Source organism: Phoca vitulina, unplaced genomic scaffold, assembly GCF_004348235.1.
Source record: "Phoca vitulina isolate PV1807 unplaced genomic scaffold, GSC_HSeal_1.0 scaffold40, whole genome shotgun sequence".
Taxonomy (NCBI): Eukaryota; Metazoa; Chordata; class Mammalia; order Carnivora; family Phocidae; genus Phoca; species Phoca vitulina.
The window spans coordinates 24,071,278-24,086,819 of record NW_022589743.1 but is presented as its reverse complement, the minus strand read 5'-3'; the positions used below and the strand labels follow the sequence as shown (position 1 = coordinate 24,086,819).

The 15,542-nt window shown below is 52.4% G+C and overlaps 1 protein-coding gene across 6 annotated transcripts in view; it reads left to right on the top strand.

The window, feature by feature from the left end:
* The first annotated feature begins 4,276 nt into the window (after positions 1–4,276).
* Positions 4,277–15,542, top strand: part of SLC43A2 (solute carrier family 43 member 2) — a 41,957-nt gene continuing 30,691 nt past the window's right edge. Inside the window, exons 1-4 of one of the 6 annotated variants that reach the window (XM_032428645.1) lie at positions 4,277–4,841; positions 5,069–5,187; positions 6,039–6,237; positions 14,882–15,095. In XM_032428645.1, coding sequence (XP_032284536.1) covers positions 6,078–6,237; positions 14,882–15,095 — 374 coding nt within the window. In that variant the 5' untranslated portion in view covers positions 4,277–4,841; positions 5,069–5,187; positions 6,039–6,077. Of the gene's footprint in view, positions 4,842–4,994; positions 5,188–5,519; positions 5,733–6,038; positions 6,238–14,881; positions 15,096–15,542 lie in introns of those variants that run through there. The other 5 variants (XM_032428647.1, XM_032428644.1, XM_032428641.1 and 2 more) reach the window with 5 other exon arrangements.

The window sequence follows — 15,542 nt, the reverse complement described above, 5'->3', positions numbered from 1 at the left end:
GTCCTGGGATCGAGCCCTGCATCGGGCTCCCTGCTCAGCGGGAAGCCTGCTTCTCCCTCTCCCACTCCCCCTGTTTGTGTTCCCTCTCTTGCTGTGTCTCTCTCTGGCAAATAAATAAATAAAATCTTAAAAAAAAAAAAAGAAAGATTGCTTATGATAGGTTCCTAAACAACCACTAAAAATCATGTTGTTTAAGAATATTTAATATGGGAAATATGGGAGACTGTTTATGCTATACTGTTAAGTGTAAAAAGTAAGGTTTCTTTTTATAAATTTCATTTCTTTCTGCTTCAGGCTACATGTTTAGAATCCTTCCACTTTGTGTGTATTCTGTGATTGTTCTACAAACTTTTTTTTTTTTTTTTGTAAAGGATGTATGTGCATAAAAAAGATTTGAGGGAAAGGCATCAAATGGCATTTTTCCTGCCCTGGGAGATGAGACTGTGGCTGATATTTATTTTCTTCGTAAACTTTTGTATTATTTGTAAATTTTCTTTAGTAAACATTCTTTTTACTTTTCTCACTAGATTGAATTTTTTAAAAAAATTATAAAAAACAATGTTCTTTGTTTAAAATAAAAAAGTACTAACATTACAGACATGTATAAAGTAAAAAAGAGATTTCCCTTTTCCTCCGAGGAGCCTGAGGGACAGGGTAGGGACCTGACTTACTTGTCACTGAATGTCTTTTGGTCTTGTTTGAGTTCTTTTCTCACATATTTGAATTACCTAGTCAGGACAGAAACAGTGGCTTCTCCTTCTATCCCAGTGCTCAGAGAATCTCGCAGTTTAGATCCTTCCTTTCAGAGGTTTTTCTGGGTACATGAAAACAGAAGATCATGTCGTTGTCCAATTTGCTTTTTTACTTAACAATATATCCTGGTTATATTTTGATGTCAGTATACATAAAGCTACCTCTTTTTATAAAAAATGGCTGCATGGAATTCCATCATGTGGTATAGCACAGGTTATTTAAATCATCCCCTACCTGTGGAGATTTGGGTCGTTTCTAATCATTTTGATACAATAAATGATGCAGTGTACTACTTTGTCCATATTTCTTTTTGCACTGTGCAAGTTTTTCTGTAGAAAAGATTCCTAGAAGTGGAATTGCTGGGTAATAGGATAAGACATTAAATATTTGGATATTTACTTCAGATCACCCTCCAAAAAAGTTACATGGTTTTGTATTCTTACAAATGATGGCGAGATCTATTTCCCCACACCTAGTCTGATAGGTTGAAATGGTATCTCATTATTTTAGCACAATAAAAATAATAAAGTGATAACATGCTAAAGCTTCTTAAAAAGTTAAAATCTTTGTACAGATAAAAGGGTTTTTTTTTTTTGCTTTTGTTTTTTAACCATCAAAAATTATATCATTAAAATGTGAATTTCTATGATTATTCTAAGTTTGAGCTTCTTTTTGTATCTTTAATAATTATTTGTGTTTTTTTCCTATGAGTTATCTGATTATATTCTTTCCCCAATTTTCAACTGAGGTGTTCATCTTTTCATCATTGATTTATAAGTGCCTATGTATATCAAGGATATTAATTCTTTGCCCCATTTGTGATTGATCATTTAATGCTGTTTGTAGTTTCTTTCTTCTTTCTGTATAGAAATTAAAATTTTTTAATTTAGACAGTCTTTTTTTTTTTTTTTTGTGGGCAGCAAGGCAAGGTTTATTGAGCAAAGTGATAGGACAAAGCTCCTGAGGAGGGAGGGGACCGGAGAGGGTTGCCACCCGAGTTTTTAAGTCTAGGGGTTTTTTTGGGCTTGTTGGCGGGCTGTTTTGATCTGATTGACCCTCCCGGTGCCTGTCATCCAATCAGGTTTTTGTCACAAGGGAAAGGGTGGAGGGCTCCTTCCAGAGTGGTGTAAAATCCTTTTAAGGATGGTTTCCCCTTAGGGTGGGGCCTCTTTAGACAGTCTTTTTCTGTTTGACTTCTGAGTTTCTTTCTTTTTTTTTTTTAAGATTATTTATTTGAGAGAAAGAGAGAGAGAGAGAGAGAATGAGAGAGCACCAGCAGGGGGCGCAGCAGAAGGCGAGGGAACCCTGGACTCCCCACTGAGCTGAGCAGGGAGCCCGAAGCAGGGCTCCATCCCAGGACCCTGGCAACATGACTTGAGCCAAAGGCAGATGCTTAACCGATTGAGCCACCCAGCGACCCCTTGACTTCTGAGTTTCACGTCATGCTTAGTGGAAAGGCCTTCTCTACCCTAAAATTAGTGAAATAATCATCTGCATTTTCTTCTGGTACTTTAGTGGTTTTATTTCTTTATGATTTGCCAGCAGTGCTGGTGTTGGGGCTTTAACACCCTTGACAAAAAGACTGAAAAAAGAAACCCAGAATATCATTCAAATAGCCATGGATTCAAATCTCAGTTCTGATAATACTTGTGACTTTGAAATGGTATTTAAAACCTCCGTTTTTTCATCTGGGGACTTTGGAATGGGGATCCTGGCCATCTCCCAGAGTTATTGTAGGGATTCAATGACACAAACTACATAAAGCACCTAGGAAATTTTTAGTTCTCAATAAAGGGTAATTACTATTCTCATCACCATCGTTCTCCCAGCTTTGAATCCTTTGTCCCAAGAAGCTGATACTTCCACCCCTTTTCATTTGTTCATGTTTTCACTCAACAAGCCCAATATTGTGCATCTGTTTTGTGCTTCTGTGTTAAGGGCTGGTAGACAAAGTTGAGTAAGACATAGTTCTTGCCCCCAAATATTTGTTCATAGTTAGTGGGAAAAGGGAGGGACAAATAGAGGAACAGATAATTATAAAACAGTGCAGTCAGTGGACTAAGATAGTAAAGAATATTTTGGGGAGTGGTTAGGGAAGGCTTCCTGAAGGAGGTGCTGTCCAAGAAGGGTCTATGTTTGAAGGCCAGAGGTGAGAGTAAGGCACCTGTAGGCACTACAAGCAATTCCATGTGATTGGAGCATCTAACTTCTGGCCAGTCAACCAGCCTCTAGGTGGAGGAAAAGACTGGTAGGGACTGTGTGGGTTAGGCAGGAGAACTTGAACTTTATCCTACAGGACAAATGGTAGAGAAGAATTGAGCGGAGGTCAGCTTTACTAAGGTCAGATTTACCTTTCCCACAGCTCACTGGGATGGGGTTGGGTGAAGAAATGTATCTGAAGGGCTGAGATTGGAGGCTGGATGAACAGCAGTTGCAGTCCTAGGGACACAGATGGGCAAATTAGATAAATATTTTAGGAGATATGGCTGTATTGGTGGGATGGGGGTGGGGTGAAGGAGAGGGAGAATGATAGAGGGAGAATGATAAAGGGAGAATTTAAAACAAATTTCAAATATTTGTTGAAAAGATGGTTCACGGTATCTAACTTCGGTAGGTAGTGGTGCTATTATCTGAGAAAGAATGAGAGGGACAGTTTTGGGGGTAGAAAGTGAATTATGTTATTTTTTTAAAAGATTATTTATTTATTTGAGAGAGAGAGAGAGCACGAGAGCATGTGGGAGGAGGGGTAGAGAGAGAAAATCTCAAGTTGACTCCCCACTGAGCAGGGAGCCAGAGGTGGGGCTCGATCCTATGACCCATGAGATCACAACCAGAGCCGAAACCGTATGACCGATGAGATCACAACCAGAGCCGAAACCAAGAGTTGGAGGCTTAACCAACTGAGCCACCCAGGTTCTCCGAAAGTGAGTTATTTTAGAGGTGTGTTTGAAACAGTTCAGAGATGTGTATGGAACAGCTGCCTGGAAACGTTCCTCAGGCAGGTGGCCGTAAGGAGGGAGGGAAGGACTGAAGTTTATCAAGTGGCAGTCCCAGTGAGTGCGTGAGATTCTGCGGGGTGGGTAACCGGACAGGTAACCAGCCAGGACCCCCCAAGCCCACAGAGCCTGGCGTGGTGTAAGCAAGGTCGCCCGCGGTGGGTTCACGGCGGCAGGGGGCGCACTTGGATGCGGGGACGTGAAAGAGGAGGCTGCTGAGGCTCCCAGGGTCCTGGAGTAAGTTAGCTCCCAGAGCGTGCCAGGGAGACCTAGCTGAATCTGGGGTAGACCGAGGGTCTTCTGAGATCCGGCTAGCGACTCTGATCCGGGACACGCACCTGGGCTGCCGAACCTCCCCAGTGCCCGGGCTCCATCCCCCTGCCCTAGCTCTCTGGGGGCAGGACCATCTCTTTGATCAGGCTGGAAGTCCCGAGCCCTCCCGACTCCACGCGCTCTTCCAGAGGCGCTGCCCGCCGCGTTACCAAGTAGAGAGGGCCCTTGAAGTTGACGTCCAGGAATGGGACGTAAGGGGGTGGAGGTGGTGCAAGTCAGTGGAGATGGAATGGTCAACTTCGCGTAGAGATCCCCAAGGGGACCAAGGACAGCAGGAAGGGGAGGCAGTCTGGATGGGAGCAGACCGTCCTAGGGTACAGACAAGTCCGAAACCTCCACCTAGGGATCCCCAAAGGCCATCTTCCAGGGACCGGGCAAATGGCACCCAGGAGAGGGGTCCGTGAATCAGGAGAGCAGGGAAGAGGCACACCACGCCTGGACAGGGGTCCGGGGATCCGGGATGTGCAGACAGCGCCTGGATGGAGGACACTGGGGGCAGGTGAGCGAGGAATCAGAACACAAAGCTCGAGGCAGCCGGGGATGGCAGCGTTCCGTGGGAGAAGCAACCGAGGCGGCGGGAGCGGAACGACCCACACGCAGCCAGAGCATCGGGACGTGGTGCCCAGATCAGAGGGGAAGCTGGGGACTACTTAAGCGGCCCGGAGGAGAACGGAGCGCAAGAGCCCAGCTGGGTGTCAGAAGGAGACAGGCACGCAGTCCGGAGGGTACCGGGACTTCGACCGGAGGAACTTGACCCAGGTAGGGCTTCGGAGTAAGGCTCTGGAGAGACGTTGGGGCAATGCCCCCGGGGATTCCCAGCCCGGCTGTGACTCCAGCTGAAGGCGGCAGAGGAGAGGCACGACCCGCCGCTGCCCCTGCCCCCCCCCGCCCCAGCTCTCTTGTTTGTCTCCAAGTCCGGCCGGAACCGGCTTCTGCTCGCCGCCGGGCGGGCGGGCGGCTGCTGATTGGTCAATGCCTGTTTCCAGCCCTCACTCAGCCAATCAGCGTGCGTCAGTGTTTTCATCTCGGGTTGGAATAAAAGCGCTGGAATAAAAGGAGACAGAAAAGGCGCCGGCCGGGCCCGATACACGCTGGTAGGAGCCGGGTGAGCTGGATCTTGGGGACCTGGGTCCTGGGCAAAGGTGCTAGGGGGACAGAAGGCGCACGAATAGAGGCATAGGGAGAAGACGTGTGACCGATGAGCCGCCAGGAAAGAGATGACGAATAGAGGAGACTGCTAGGAGACGGAGGGACGGGGGTCCGCTTCCATGGGAACAGACTAAATGCCGAGGAAACAGCCCGGGAGGGGGGTCGCGCAGGTGGCTCGCGCCGCCGGTTTGAACCGGCTTCGCCTCTCCCATGCGGGGTTCGCGTGGCCGCAGCGCCTAGCGACCTAGACGGCGGCCAATGGCGCCGCAGTTTCTAGCCGTCAGGCCAATGAGCGGGCCGGGGGCGGGCCGTTCCGGACGCCGTGCGCTGATCTTGTGGTTGAAGGAACCAGCTCTGAGGAAGGGTCTGGAGTGCGGGCGGGAGGGCGCCTGTCAGGGTCCCAGGGAGTGGCAGCCCCCAGGTATGGCCCTGCCCAGGTATCCGGACCTAAGGTGCCTCTCCTGCCAGTCTCCAAGCTATGTCAAAGCTGCGGAGAGCCAGGTTTAATTCCACGTCCCTGAGCATGCCTTAGTCCCTCCTGTCTCCATGCCTCGGGTTACCTCGGAACCAGCCGAGGGAGAGGTCTCCCTGCCGGGCCGGGGCCGCTGTCCCGTAGCTGAGGGCAGACGCGCGAGCCCGCCGCGGACAGGCGGGCCCAGGACCCGGGCCGGGCTGGGGCTTCCTTCGCCGCGCGCACCTACCGCCTGGGCCGCGAAGGGGTGACAAGCGCCGCGCGCTGCGGCAGCGGCCCGCGTTGGCCGCTCGGGCTGGGCAGGGCCGGGCGCTGACGCCGAGGTCTGTGTGCAGGTGGCTGCCGAAGCCGGAGCCGGGCCTCCGCGCCGCGCCATGGCGCCCACCCTGGCCACTGCCCATCGGCGCCGCTGGTGGATGGCCTGTACAGCCGTGTTGGAAAACCTCCTCTTCTCGGCAGTCCTCCTGGGCTGGGGCTCGCTGCTCATCATGCTCAAGTCGGAGGGCTTTTACTCGTACCTGTGTACTGAGCCAGGTGAGACGGGCGGCTCGGGCTCGGGCTCGGGCTCGGGGTGGTTCCCGGAGTGGGAGCTTTGGGAGAGGGCGAGACAGCCCTGAAAACCCGGCCAGCGATCCCCCCCTCGCTGCGCAGCACCTCCCCTTGAGCAGAAGCCCCATTTGATCCTCAGCCAGCTCTGCCGGGTACGTGTCATTGCCCCTGTTTTGTGGATGAAGAAACTGAGGCGCAGACCGATCTTCTGGCTTGCCCAAGGCCACACAGCTGACTGCGGTAGAGCCAGAATCCCCCAAGTCCAGGGTGTTCTTCCCGCCGCCTAAGGAACATTGCAGGACTCCTCTCCTGCCAGTGCGTAGCACATCACTTGCCTTACACTAAATATGTGGCTCCCTGACTGTGAGAAAGAGGAACTCCTGACTCAGTGGCTGGGGTGCAGAAAGAGAGAGGAAGTGGCTTGGCCTCCACCCCACTGAAGGTTCATCTGGAATCTAGATGTGTTTTAGTCAGGCCATTATGGAGTCTCTTAAGGGCATGTCAGCTACAATTTCTTGTCTATTTTTGCTGCTTTATGATTTTCCAAAGGACATTTCCTCCCACAGGCTGTGAGAACATCCCAGTGGCCTTCTATCTGCACGCCATCGTGGAGGGAGGCAAGGCGGGTATTTAGGGAAATAACACTGGTTCTGTCCTCTGTCTTTGCCACACCATTGGTGTTGCTGAATACAGGCTGAGGATGCTTGTTTATAAGGAATCTAATCCCCACTCCTACCTTCACATCCCCCTGACCCCGTCCGAGGATCCTAATTGCTGTAGATCAGTAGATTCAGCCAAACAGTGGGACCCAAGTGGCTCCCCACCTCTACCCTCCTACCCCCTTCCTGGGTAACCTTGATAAGAAATGTTTCCTTCTGCCCTCCGCTGTCCCCAGCAGTGGCTCCCTAATAGTTGAACTCTGTAATGTCTCTTCCCAGTGCCTTTGTCAGCCAGCCCCTGCGTGAGTCCCCTTAGAGGGAGATAGCCCAAGTTTGACCCTCTGAATCACACCACTGGCATGCCTTTTCCTCTTAGCATTCTAAACTGGGGGGAAGAGAAAGCATTGGACCAGCTCATGCTGCCTGTAACCCCATGTAGAGTCCTTGTTTCCCGTTCCTGATAGTCCCAGGAGATTTCTGAGTGTTTCAGTCTCTAGGGAAGCTTTGCTGGACAGGTTAAGGGCAGGAGAAACGGAGGGGATGCAGAGGTCACCTGGAGAGGGCAGAGAGTATATCATTTATAACCTTTAGCCTTTAGCTACTCAGAAATATTTCCTAATAGCCTAAGGGTTCTTGGCAGACCTTTCCGCACATCAGCAAGAAATCTTGGGAGATGGGAGAGTCACTCAGACCTTGTTCCTTGAACAAGCTTTCTGCTTTGCCCAGGAGATGTTAGCAGATTAATGACTCTCTGGAAGGAGCAGTCCGGAGTGTTTGGCTCCTCCTCTCCCTCCCTCTCTCCTCCGTTTTAGATCATGACCCTTCCTGCCTCCCTCTTTGATGGATTCATTCAGGCTGCACCAAGGGTTTTAAAAACAGAGAGAAACAGCATCATCCCCAGATGAAACTTTCAGCGTCTCGTCCAGACTGAGGGACTGTTGCGGTTGATTTGGGGGGTGGGGAGGGACCTACTGTACAAGGTCAGATTCTAGGTTTTTTTCCTGAGATTGTCCACTGATTTAATTTATTTTATGGTCTTGGCAGCCCTGGGGCTGGTCACTTCATTCCTGCCTCAGCCTTGGCTTCTTCCGCCGTCTAAAGGGGGAGGAGTTGCTGAGATTGTGGCGACACAGTGCTGAGCTGGTGCTGAAGCCCGTGAGAAGCTTGACCCGTCCCTCCTATAAACCAAAGTGAAGGTGAAGGGTCAGGGTGGAGGTTGAACATCAACTTCTTATCCCGTGCCTTTGCCCCTGCCTTTGATTTTGTTTTTTCTGACTACCTGGCAAACCTGCTGACCCAGCATCCTGGATGGACAGCCCTGCCGATTCCACATAGCTTATCTCTCTGGCCTCCCTGCTCCTTGCTTCTTGGAGTCCAAGTAGCCTGTTGCCTTTTGGAGCCAGGAGTCTCCTCCATGCCTTGCCTCACTGGGAGTGCTTGGAGGATTTAGGGTCAAGGTTTCTGCTCAGGTCTAATATTTTCAAGCTTGGTGGATGGCTGACTGGCAGAGAAGCAGTTGGGCCATTTATGGAATTTATCGTATTAGACTTGTGAAAAGCTGACTGGTTTGCAGCTGCTTGAGATGCAAATTCATCAGCTTTTTGTTGCTTGTAGGACCTTTGCTTTGAGTTGTTCTCTCAAGAAAATTTGCCTAAGCCTGTTGAAAGGTTCTCAGAACTCATTCTTGGGACTCCAGCCAGAATCTGGCCCTGGACATGGTGTTGGGTTCCAGCGTGGTGAGGTGGGAGAAGGAAAGAACCTGTTTCTCTGCTGCCTCTCAGCTCTTTCTGCCTGGCCCACCACACGAGATTGATAAGGACCCGTGCCCCGCATTTGGGCTCTGCCTCCCCAGTCCCCCCTGGTGTGGATAGGAGGCTGACTGGCTTCCCAGCCTAGGAAGTACGGGGCTTTCCCAGGACTGTGTCCTTTTGGCCTCCGGATGACCGCCATACCTACCCACTCTTGACCTCTTTCTTCATCTTCTCTGTCATCTGATGGCCTGCTTGGACAGGGTCAGGTCAGGGGGCTGTTAATCTCCTCTTCATCTAACCTCCATGTCCAGTAAGCATTTATTGAGGTATTGTGCTGGGGGTGCAGTCCCGGCCCTCAGGGAGTCTGTAGTCCACCAGCATCAGACACACAGACCATAGACTTCCCAAGTGGTGGTCCGGACTCCAGCGAGGGCAGTGGGGATCTGGTTCAACTTGGGTGGGAGGGCCTCTCTGATGTTTAGGCAGAAGTGTGGAGGGCAAGAGAGGTGAGTCGGGAGAGGAGGGGGCAAGGAGAGGTGGGACGGGGCCAGGGCCCACAGGGCCTAGGAGGCCACTTGGGGAAGTTGGATTTTATTCTCAAGGCAGGAAGAAGTGACAGAGGCAGAGGAGGGTGACGATCAGATTCACCTATTAGACTCTTAGGAATTGTTGAGGTCTTGCCACATACTGGGCATGGGGTGCGGGTGTGAGTCGTGGCCTCTGCCTGAGGAAGTCACAATCCGGCTCATCCGTGGACACCAAGGCTGACCTGAGTGCTCTGCTCTTGACCACTGCAGTCTCTCTGCGTGTGCTGGCAGGCGAGCCTTACCCCTCACGAAACACTGCAGGAAGCTGGGCCCCTGGGCCCCGAGGGGGCAGAGGGCTGCGGTCAGGCAGGGAAGCAGAGCCAGGCCTGGTCCCCCGCACGTGGGCCGAGGCTGCAGATGTGGACAGGAGACATTCCCTGCTGCTTGGAGGCCCTCTTTTTTTTTTTTTTTTTTTTTTAAGATTTTGTTTATTTATTCGACAGAGAGACACAGTGAGAGAGGGAACACAAGCAGGGGGAGTGGGAGAGGGAGAAGCAGACTTCCTGCGGAGCAGCGAGCCCGATGTGGGGCTCGATCCCAGGACCCTGGGATCATGACCTGAGCTGAAGGCAGTCGCTTAACCGACTGAGCCACCCAGGCGCCCTGGAGGCCCTCCTTTAATGGTCTCCTCCTCACGCAAAGGCTGCTGGCTTTTGAGAGCTTTTGAAAACCCACCCTTTTACTTGTATTGCTGTGAATGTGACTGTTTCCACTAGGCCTACTCCCCCCCACCCCGGGTTTATTTTGGATTTAAAAAAAAAAAACAACATTCTGTAGCAACGGGGTAAGAAGGTCTGAAGGCTGGTGCCCACGGCCTCGCAACATGTCAGAGAAAAGAGCTGGCGCCCTCAGCCTTTCCTACCAACCCTGCCTTTCTTCTTCCCATTTCATGACCCACTTTCCCTCTCCCACATCCGCTGGCCCCACCTGCCTTCGTGGTGTTGCATTAAGGTTCTGTCCAGCTTGGGTTGACTTTCAGGGACGATCTTGGGGGCAGTCCCATTCACACTGGGGGTCATTAAGGGCCACCTGGTGCTGTCCCTGACACGGTGACAGCCTTGTGTGTCTCCGTTCCTCCCGCATATTCCCTCTGAAAGCCTCTAACCCAGGTAGTCCAGCGTCAGCACAGCCTAACGGTCAAAAGCAGGAACTTTGAAGCCCAGCAGCCTGGATTCAAGTCCGGCTTCTCCATGCTGTGCTATCTATGAGACATCGGGCAAGCGACGTGGCCGCTCCAAAGCTCTTGGTGTGCTGGTGTGGAGTATGGGTGGGGGTGAGAGAGCACTAAGTGACACGGAACGAATACCACTGAATAAGTGGCCGGCACACAGAGGCAGTCTGTGGCCACAGCTCGGGGCTAGGCTCCGGCCTACCCAGGATGGCCCGCTGACTGTCTGTGTCCTGCCTTTTGTTTGCTCTGCTTCTGAGGCTGACCTCTCACCTACATCCCCCTGTTGGACCGAGATACTGCTTCCTGTTGCCGGATAGACTAAGGATTTGGGAACGAGACAGGAGATCCCGGGGCAGGGACCATTGGCAGGGAGGTCCAGAGGCCTGCATCCTGGGTGGGGGGGGGGGGGGGGGGCTCAGTAAGCAGTCAGAGAAGGGGGCTGCTCAGGAGTTTGGAGGAGCCTCCAGCCCAGTGCCCTTTCTCCTTTAAGCATATGCAGCCAGTTGTTCGGCTCCCCATTCCCTTTGTTTCTCTGGGGTGGGAGGAACCCCCTCTTTGACCCAGGGATGCCAGGGGAGCCCGAGTGGGGTCATAGCACCCCCTTTTGTCCCCTACTTTCACTGTACAGATTGTGTGTGAGTCTTCTGCGAGGAGGCCTGAACAGTGCAGGCATTGTTCTCTCTTCCCGGCCCCTCAGCAGCCTCACAGCAATTCGGCACACTCTGGCCACACCAATTCCTTGCCTGTCCTCTTGGTTCACCTTCCCGGCCGGGCTGGGCCAGGCCACTCTGGCCACCCACGGAGAGGCATCTGTTTGATAAACAGGTGCAGGTGAGGTGCAGAACAGGCTGGGCTGGGGCAGGCCTGCGCTCTAGGCTGTGAGCAGAGGGGCACCCTGGGGCTTGACACTTCTTTGGTGCTTATCTGTTTGTGTCTCTCCTGGCCCACAGTGGCCCAGGTGGGAGCAGAGAGGGAGGAACAGCCTGGGTGTGGCTGTGTTTGGGCATCTGCCGGATCTGTGATTATTCATGTGGGCTGTTTACTGCCAACAAAGCTGGGCTCATCAAAGATTTAGTCTCCTCTAGGAGCAAGGGACTCTCTTGCATTGCTTCATGGGCAGACAAGAGAGGCCACTGAGACTCCCTACCCCAGGCTTATCTGTTGCTGGACATCACTGCCTAGAGGCAGGCGTGCAGGGGTCAGGCAGTCCAGTTGGCAGGGATTTTAAAGAGAGAAAGCTGGAGATGCCTGGGTGGCTCAGTCGGTTGAACGTCTGTCTTCATTCGACTCAGGTCATGAACCTAGGGTCCTGGGATCGAGTCCCACATCGGGCTCCTTGCTTAGCCTGGGGGGAGACTGCTTCTCCCTCTGCCTGCTGCTCCCCCTGCTTGTGCTCACCCTCTCTATCTGACAAATAAATAAATAAAATCTTTTCTTTAAGGTTTTGGTTTTTTTAAACAAATATTTTATTTATTTATTTGAGAGAGAGAGAGCACGAGTGGGGAAGAGAGGGAGAAATAGGCTCCCCCACCGAGCAAGGAGCCCAACATGGGGCTCGATCCCAGGACCCTGGGATCATGACCCGAGCCGAAGACAGACGCTTAACCGACTGAGCCACACAGGCTCCCCTAAATAAAATCGAGAGAGAGAGAGAGAGAAAGCTAGTGGCCCAAAGTGTATATAAGTCCCTGTTCCTATGTGTAGTGGCTCCAGGATGAAAGATGGGGGACAGGGCGCCTGGGTGGCTAAGTTGGTTGAGCATCTGCCTTTGGCTCAGGTCATGATCCCAGGGTCCTGGGATCGAGCCCCATGTCGGGCTCCTTGCTCAGTGGGGGAGCCTGCTTCTTCCTCTGCCGCTCCCCCTACTTGTGCTCTCTATCTCTCTGTCGAATAAATAAATAAAATCTTAAAAAAGAAGACGGGGGACAGATACCCTTCCCTCCATTCCTGCCTCTCCTCATGAGTGCCCTCGTCTCGTTATCTCTAAACAATCCAAGATGTTTCCACCGCTATCCCCAGTTATGGCAAGTCAGAGGGACTGCCTTGAGTACATTGCCTTGGGATTTATCTTCTCTCTTGTGGCGAGTACAGTCTTGGATTTAGGGGTCCAGCTCTGGGGAAACCAGGGGTGGGCACCCTGGGGCCTCTACTCAGAAACAGTGCTGCCTGGCTCCGTCTGTTTGTTACCTGCCTGGCTCTGGCTCTCCGCTTGCAGCCGCAGACCCCAGCACGCCCCAAGCCCTGAGTCCTTTTGTGTTCTTTAGTGCAGTCACAGGCTCCAGACCCTGTGTGGCCACAGTCAGGGTTCACAAGCCAATGATCCTGGACCCCGAGGTGCCTTTTCCACCCTTCCACTCTGTGACACCTGCTCTGCTTTGCTCGTATCTGCACACCAACCTGGAAACGGCCGTTGTGGTGTGGAGACCCTGTCTTCCCACTTCACGTCCAGTTCCTGTTGCTGCTGGCCGCCAGGCGTCACCTGAAACCAGAGCCAGCCTGAGGGGCGGCTCCGCCTTTGCAGAAGCTACCCCGCGGGGGATGAGCAGCGTCTGTGGGGGTTCTGACCGGGATGCTGATGGACTCAGGTGGTCCCGTTGGTCATGTGTTTTGGCTGTCAGCAGAGTGGGGCCTCTTTTAGGAAACAAAGTGGCAGGGATTGGGGGTGGGGAGAGAATCTGGCTTGTGGCTCGTTAGGTTTTGTTTCTGTGGTTTCAGGAGGTTGACCTTGTGCCTTTTATCTCCTTAAATCCCCTCTATCTTCACCTTGGTTCCATACATCCTATTTCCTTTCTTTTCTCTGCATCCTTTTGGCCATCATGATCTGATTCCATGACTTCATCGTTTTCATTCATTCAGTAAACACCTGCTGTACACCAGGACCTGGGCGAGGGGCTGGGGACATGGGCCCCCAGCCCAGTGGGAGACGAGACACAAAGTTCTGCTGCACACACAGGGTTGTGGAACCCTGCCCCCAGTTCCTTTGTCCAGCTCTGCCGCCAGCCAGTTACACCATCCCAAGCCTCCCATAATAGTGATGATAATAATAGCAATGTGCAGCTGTTGTTTATTGAGCACTTTCTATGTCCGTGTGAGCTCTAGAATGTTGTCCGGATTTCCTCATGTATCTTCACCTGACTCTAGGAGGTAGATACAACTATTATATTGTGCCATTTTACAGATAAAGAAACCGAGATAGAGTGAGATTAAGTCCTTTTTCCAAGGTTATACAAGTAGGAAGTAGAGGAACCAAAATTGAAACCCAGAGGCCAGGTTCTGGCACCTCACCCTCAGTCGATGTGCCCCCAGCAGGGCTTGTTAGTTAGAGCTTGGCATATAGCATGATTCACCCTCAGTGCATCCTTTTCCATGACCTTGGGGCAGCCCTGGGAGGCCTGGGCAGGCCTTTGCAGACCTCAGCTTTACAGCCCTGGCGCCAGAGGGCCGCAATCGGGAGGCGGGCAGTTATCGGGAGAAAGGTGTTTCCTTGACTCTCCCAGTGTGACCTCGCATCTAATCAGAGGCTGCTGGTCTCTGGCAGGATTAGTCAGCATCTCTAACTAGCAGTGCCGGGAGAAGGAGAGGCTTCCTCTGCCGCCTTCCGGCCTGGGCTCCACCCTCCCGCCCGCGGCTGCTGCAGCACTTCGTCCTCCCTATTTTTCGTTGTCTCGGTGCTGGGTGGACTTTGGAGGGGCAATTAGAGCCGAGATTGCAGGCAGCACACGTGTGGCCACAGGGGACAGCAACACTTGACCCCAGCAGGGAAAGTAAGAAAGGTGGACCTCAACAAGTGAAAGCTAATGACTTGGGACTGTCTTATAAAAACTTCTCCAAGGGGTTCAGTGGCACAGCGTCTGGGGTGCTTGATGCTGTGAAAATACCAGGGGAGGTAGCAGATGGCTTATATGCTTGAGAAGTTTCCAGTACCTAGTAGTGTAGGAGGCCCGCTCACTCTTCCCCTTGGCTGACCCAGGAGGACCCGGGCACTGCAGTGACACCGGCAGCTTGTGCCTCCCGGGTGGTCTAGGATCGAGCCCTGACAGACGGGCTGCTGTCTGTTTCCACGGACAGAGCTGCTGTGGCCCCACAGCCTAGGCTGGGTCCTGAGGCCTCCTCTTCTCCGGTGTAGGTGACTCTAGAACGGGAATCCCAACCCGGGGCTCAGGCGTGCTTCAAGGGACACAGGAAACCCCTGAAACCGTGGGCAAGCCTTTGTGTGCATTTTCTGAGGAGGAGGAGCATAGCTTCCTTTATTGGATTCTCCAGAGGGTTTGCGACCTCCACAAAAGATAAAAGCCTCTGCATTATCGCTCCAAGGGGCCAAGTGGACAGCCGAGCCTGCTTGCAGTAGCCAGAGCCAGCCCTGCCATTTCCAGTGGGGTCTGAATGTGCATCTGCCCCTCTGATCTTTGGGAATCCCTGCCTCCACCCTGTGATCAAGTTTCCCTCCCTGTACACACACAGAGATTGTCACCAACGGCACGGTGGGGGGCACAGCGGAGCCGCAGCAGGAGCACGAGGAGATAACCTGGATGAATGGCTGGCTCACCTGCAAGGCCCAGGATGAGATGCTAAACTTGGCCTTCACCGTAGGCTCCTTCCTGCTCAGTGCCATCACCCTGCCTCTGGGCATCGTCATGGACAAATATGGCCCAAGGAAGCTCAGGCTACTGGGCAGGTCAGTGCAGGGGTTGGGGGTGGGCAGGTGGCATTCCTGGGCTGAGATCCCCAGTCGGGAATCCTGGTCCCTGCGATCAGGTACACTGTGGAGCTCCCTAAATGCTCAGAACCCAGAGCGGGGTTCCTGTCCATTCTGCCACCAGCTTAGTAGGACTGTGACCCTTGCCGTGTGCCAGTGCTGTATAAAACAGGCTCAGGGCCCCAGGCCCGCCTGGGCAGGCTTGCAGCTGCTTGCTGTTAAGAACACTGGTTTCCACAGTCTTTTTGACCTTATACCTCCATCAGAAAAAAAGGTTTTGAACACGTACCTCCATTATAAGCATGGAATTATCAGTCACATACACATATGCCATTCTTAATGTTCTATGTGCTTTATAACGCATGTACAAAAAAAAAGGTCAGTTAAAGTGGCTAAGATTAAAAATGATAAAATAGAAGTGCTGCT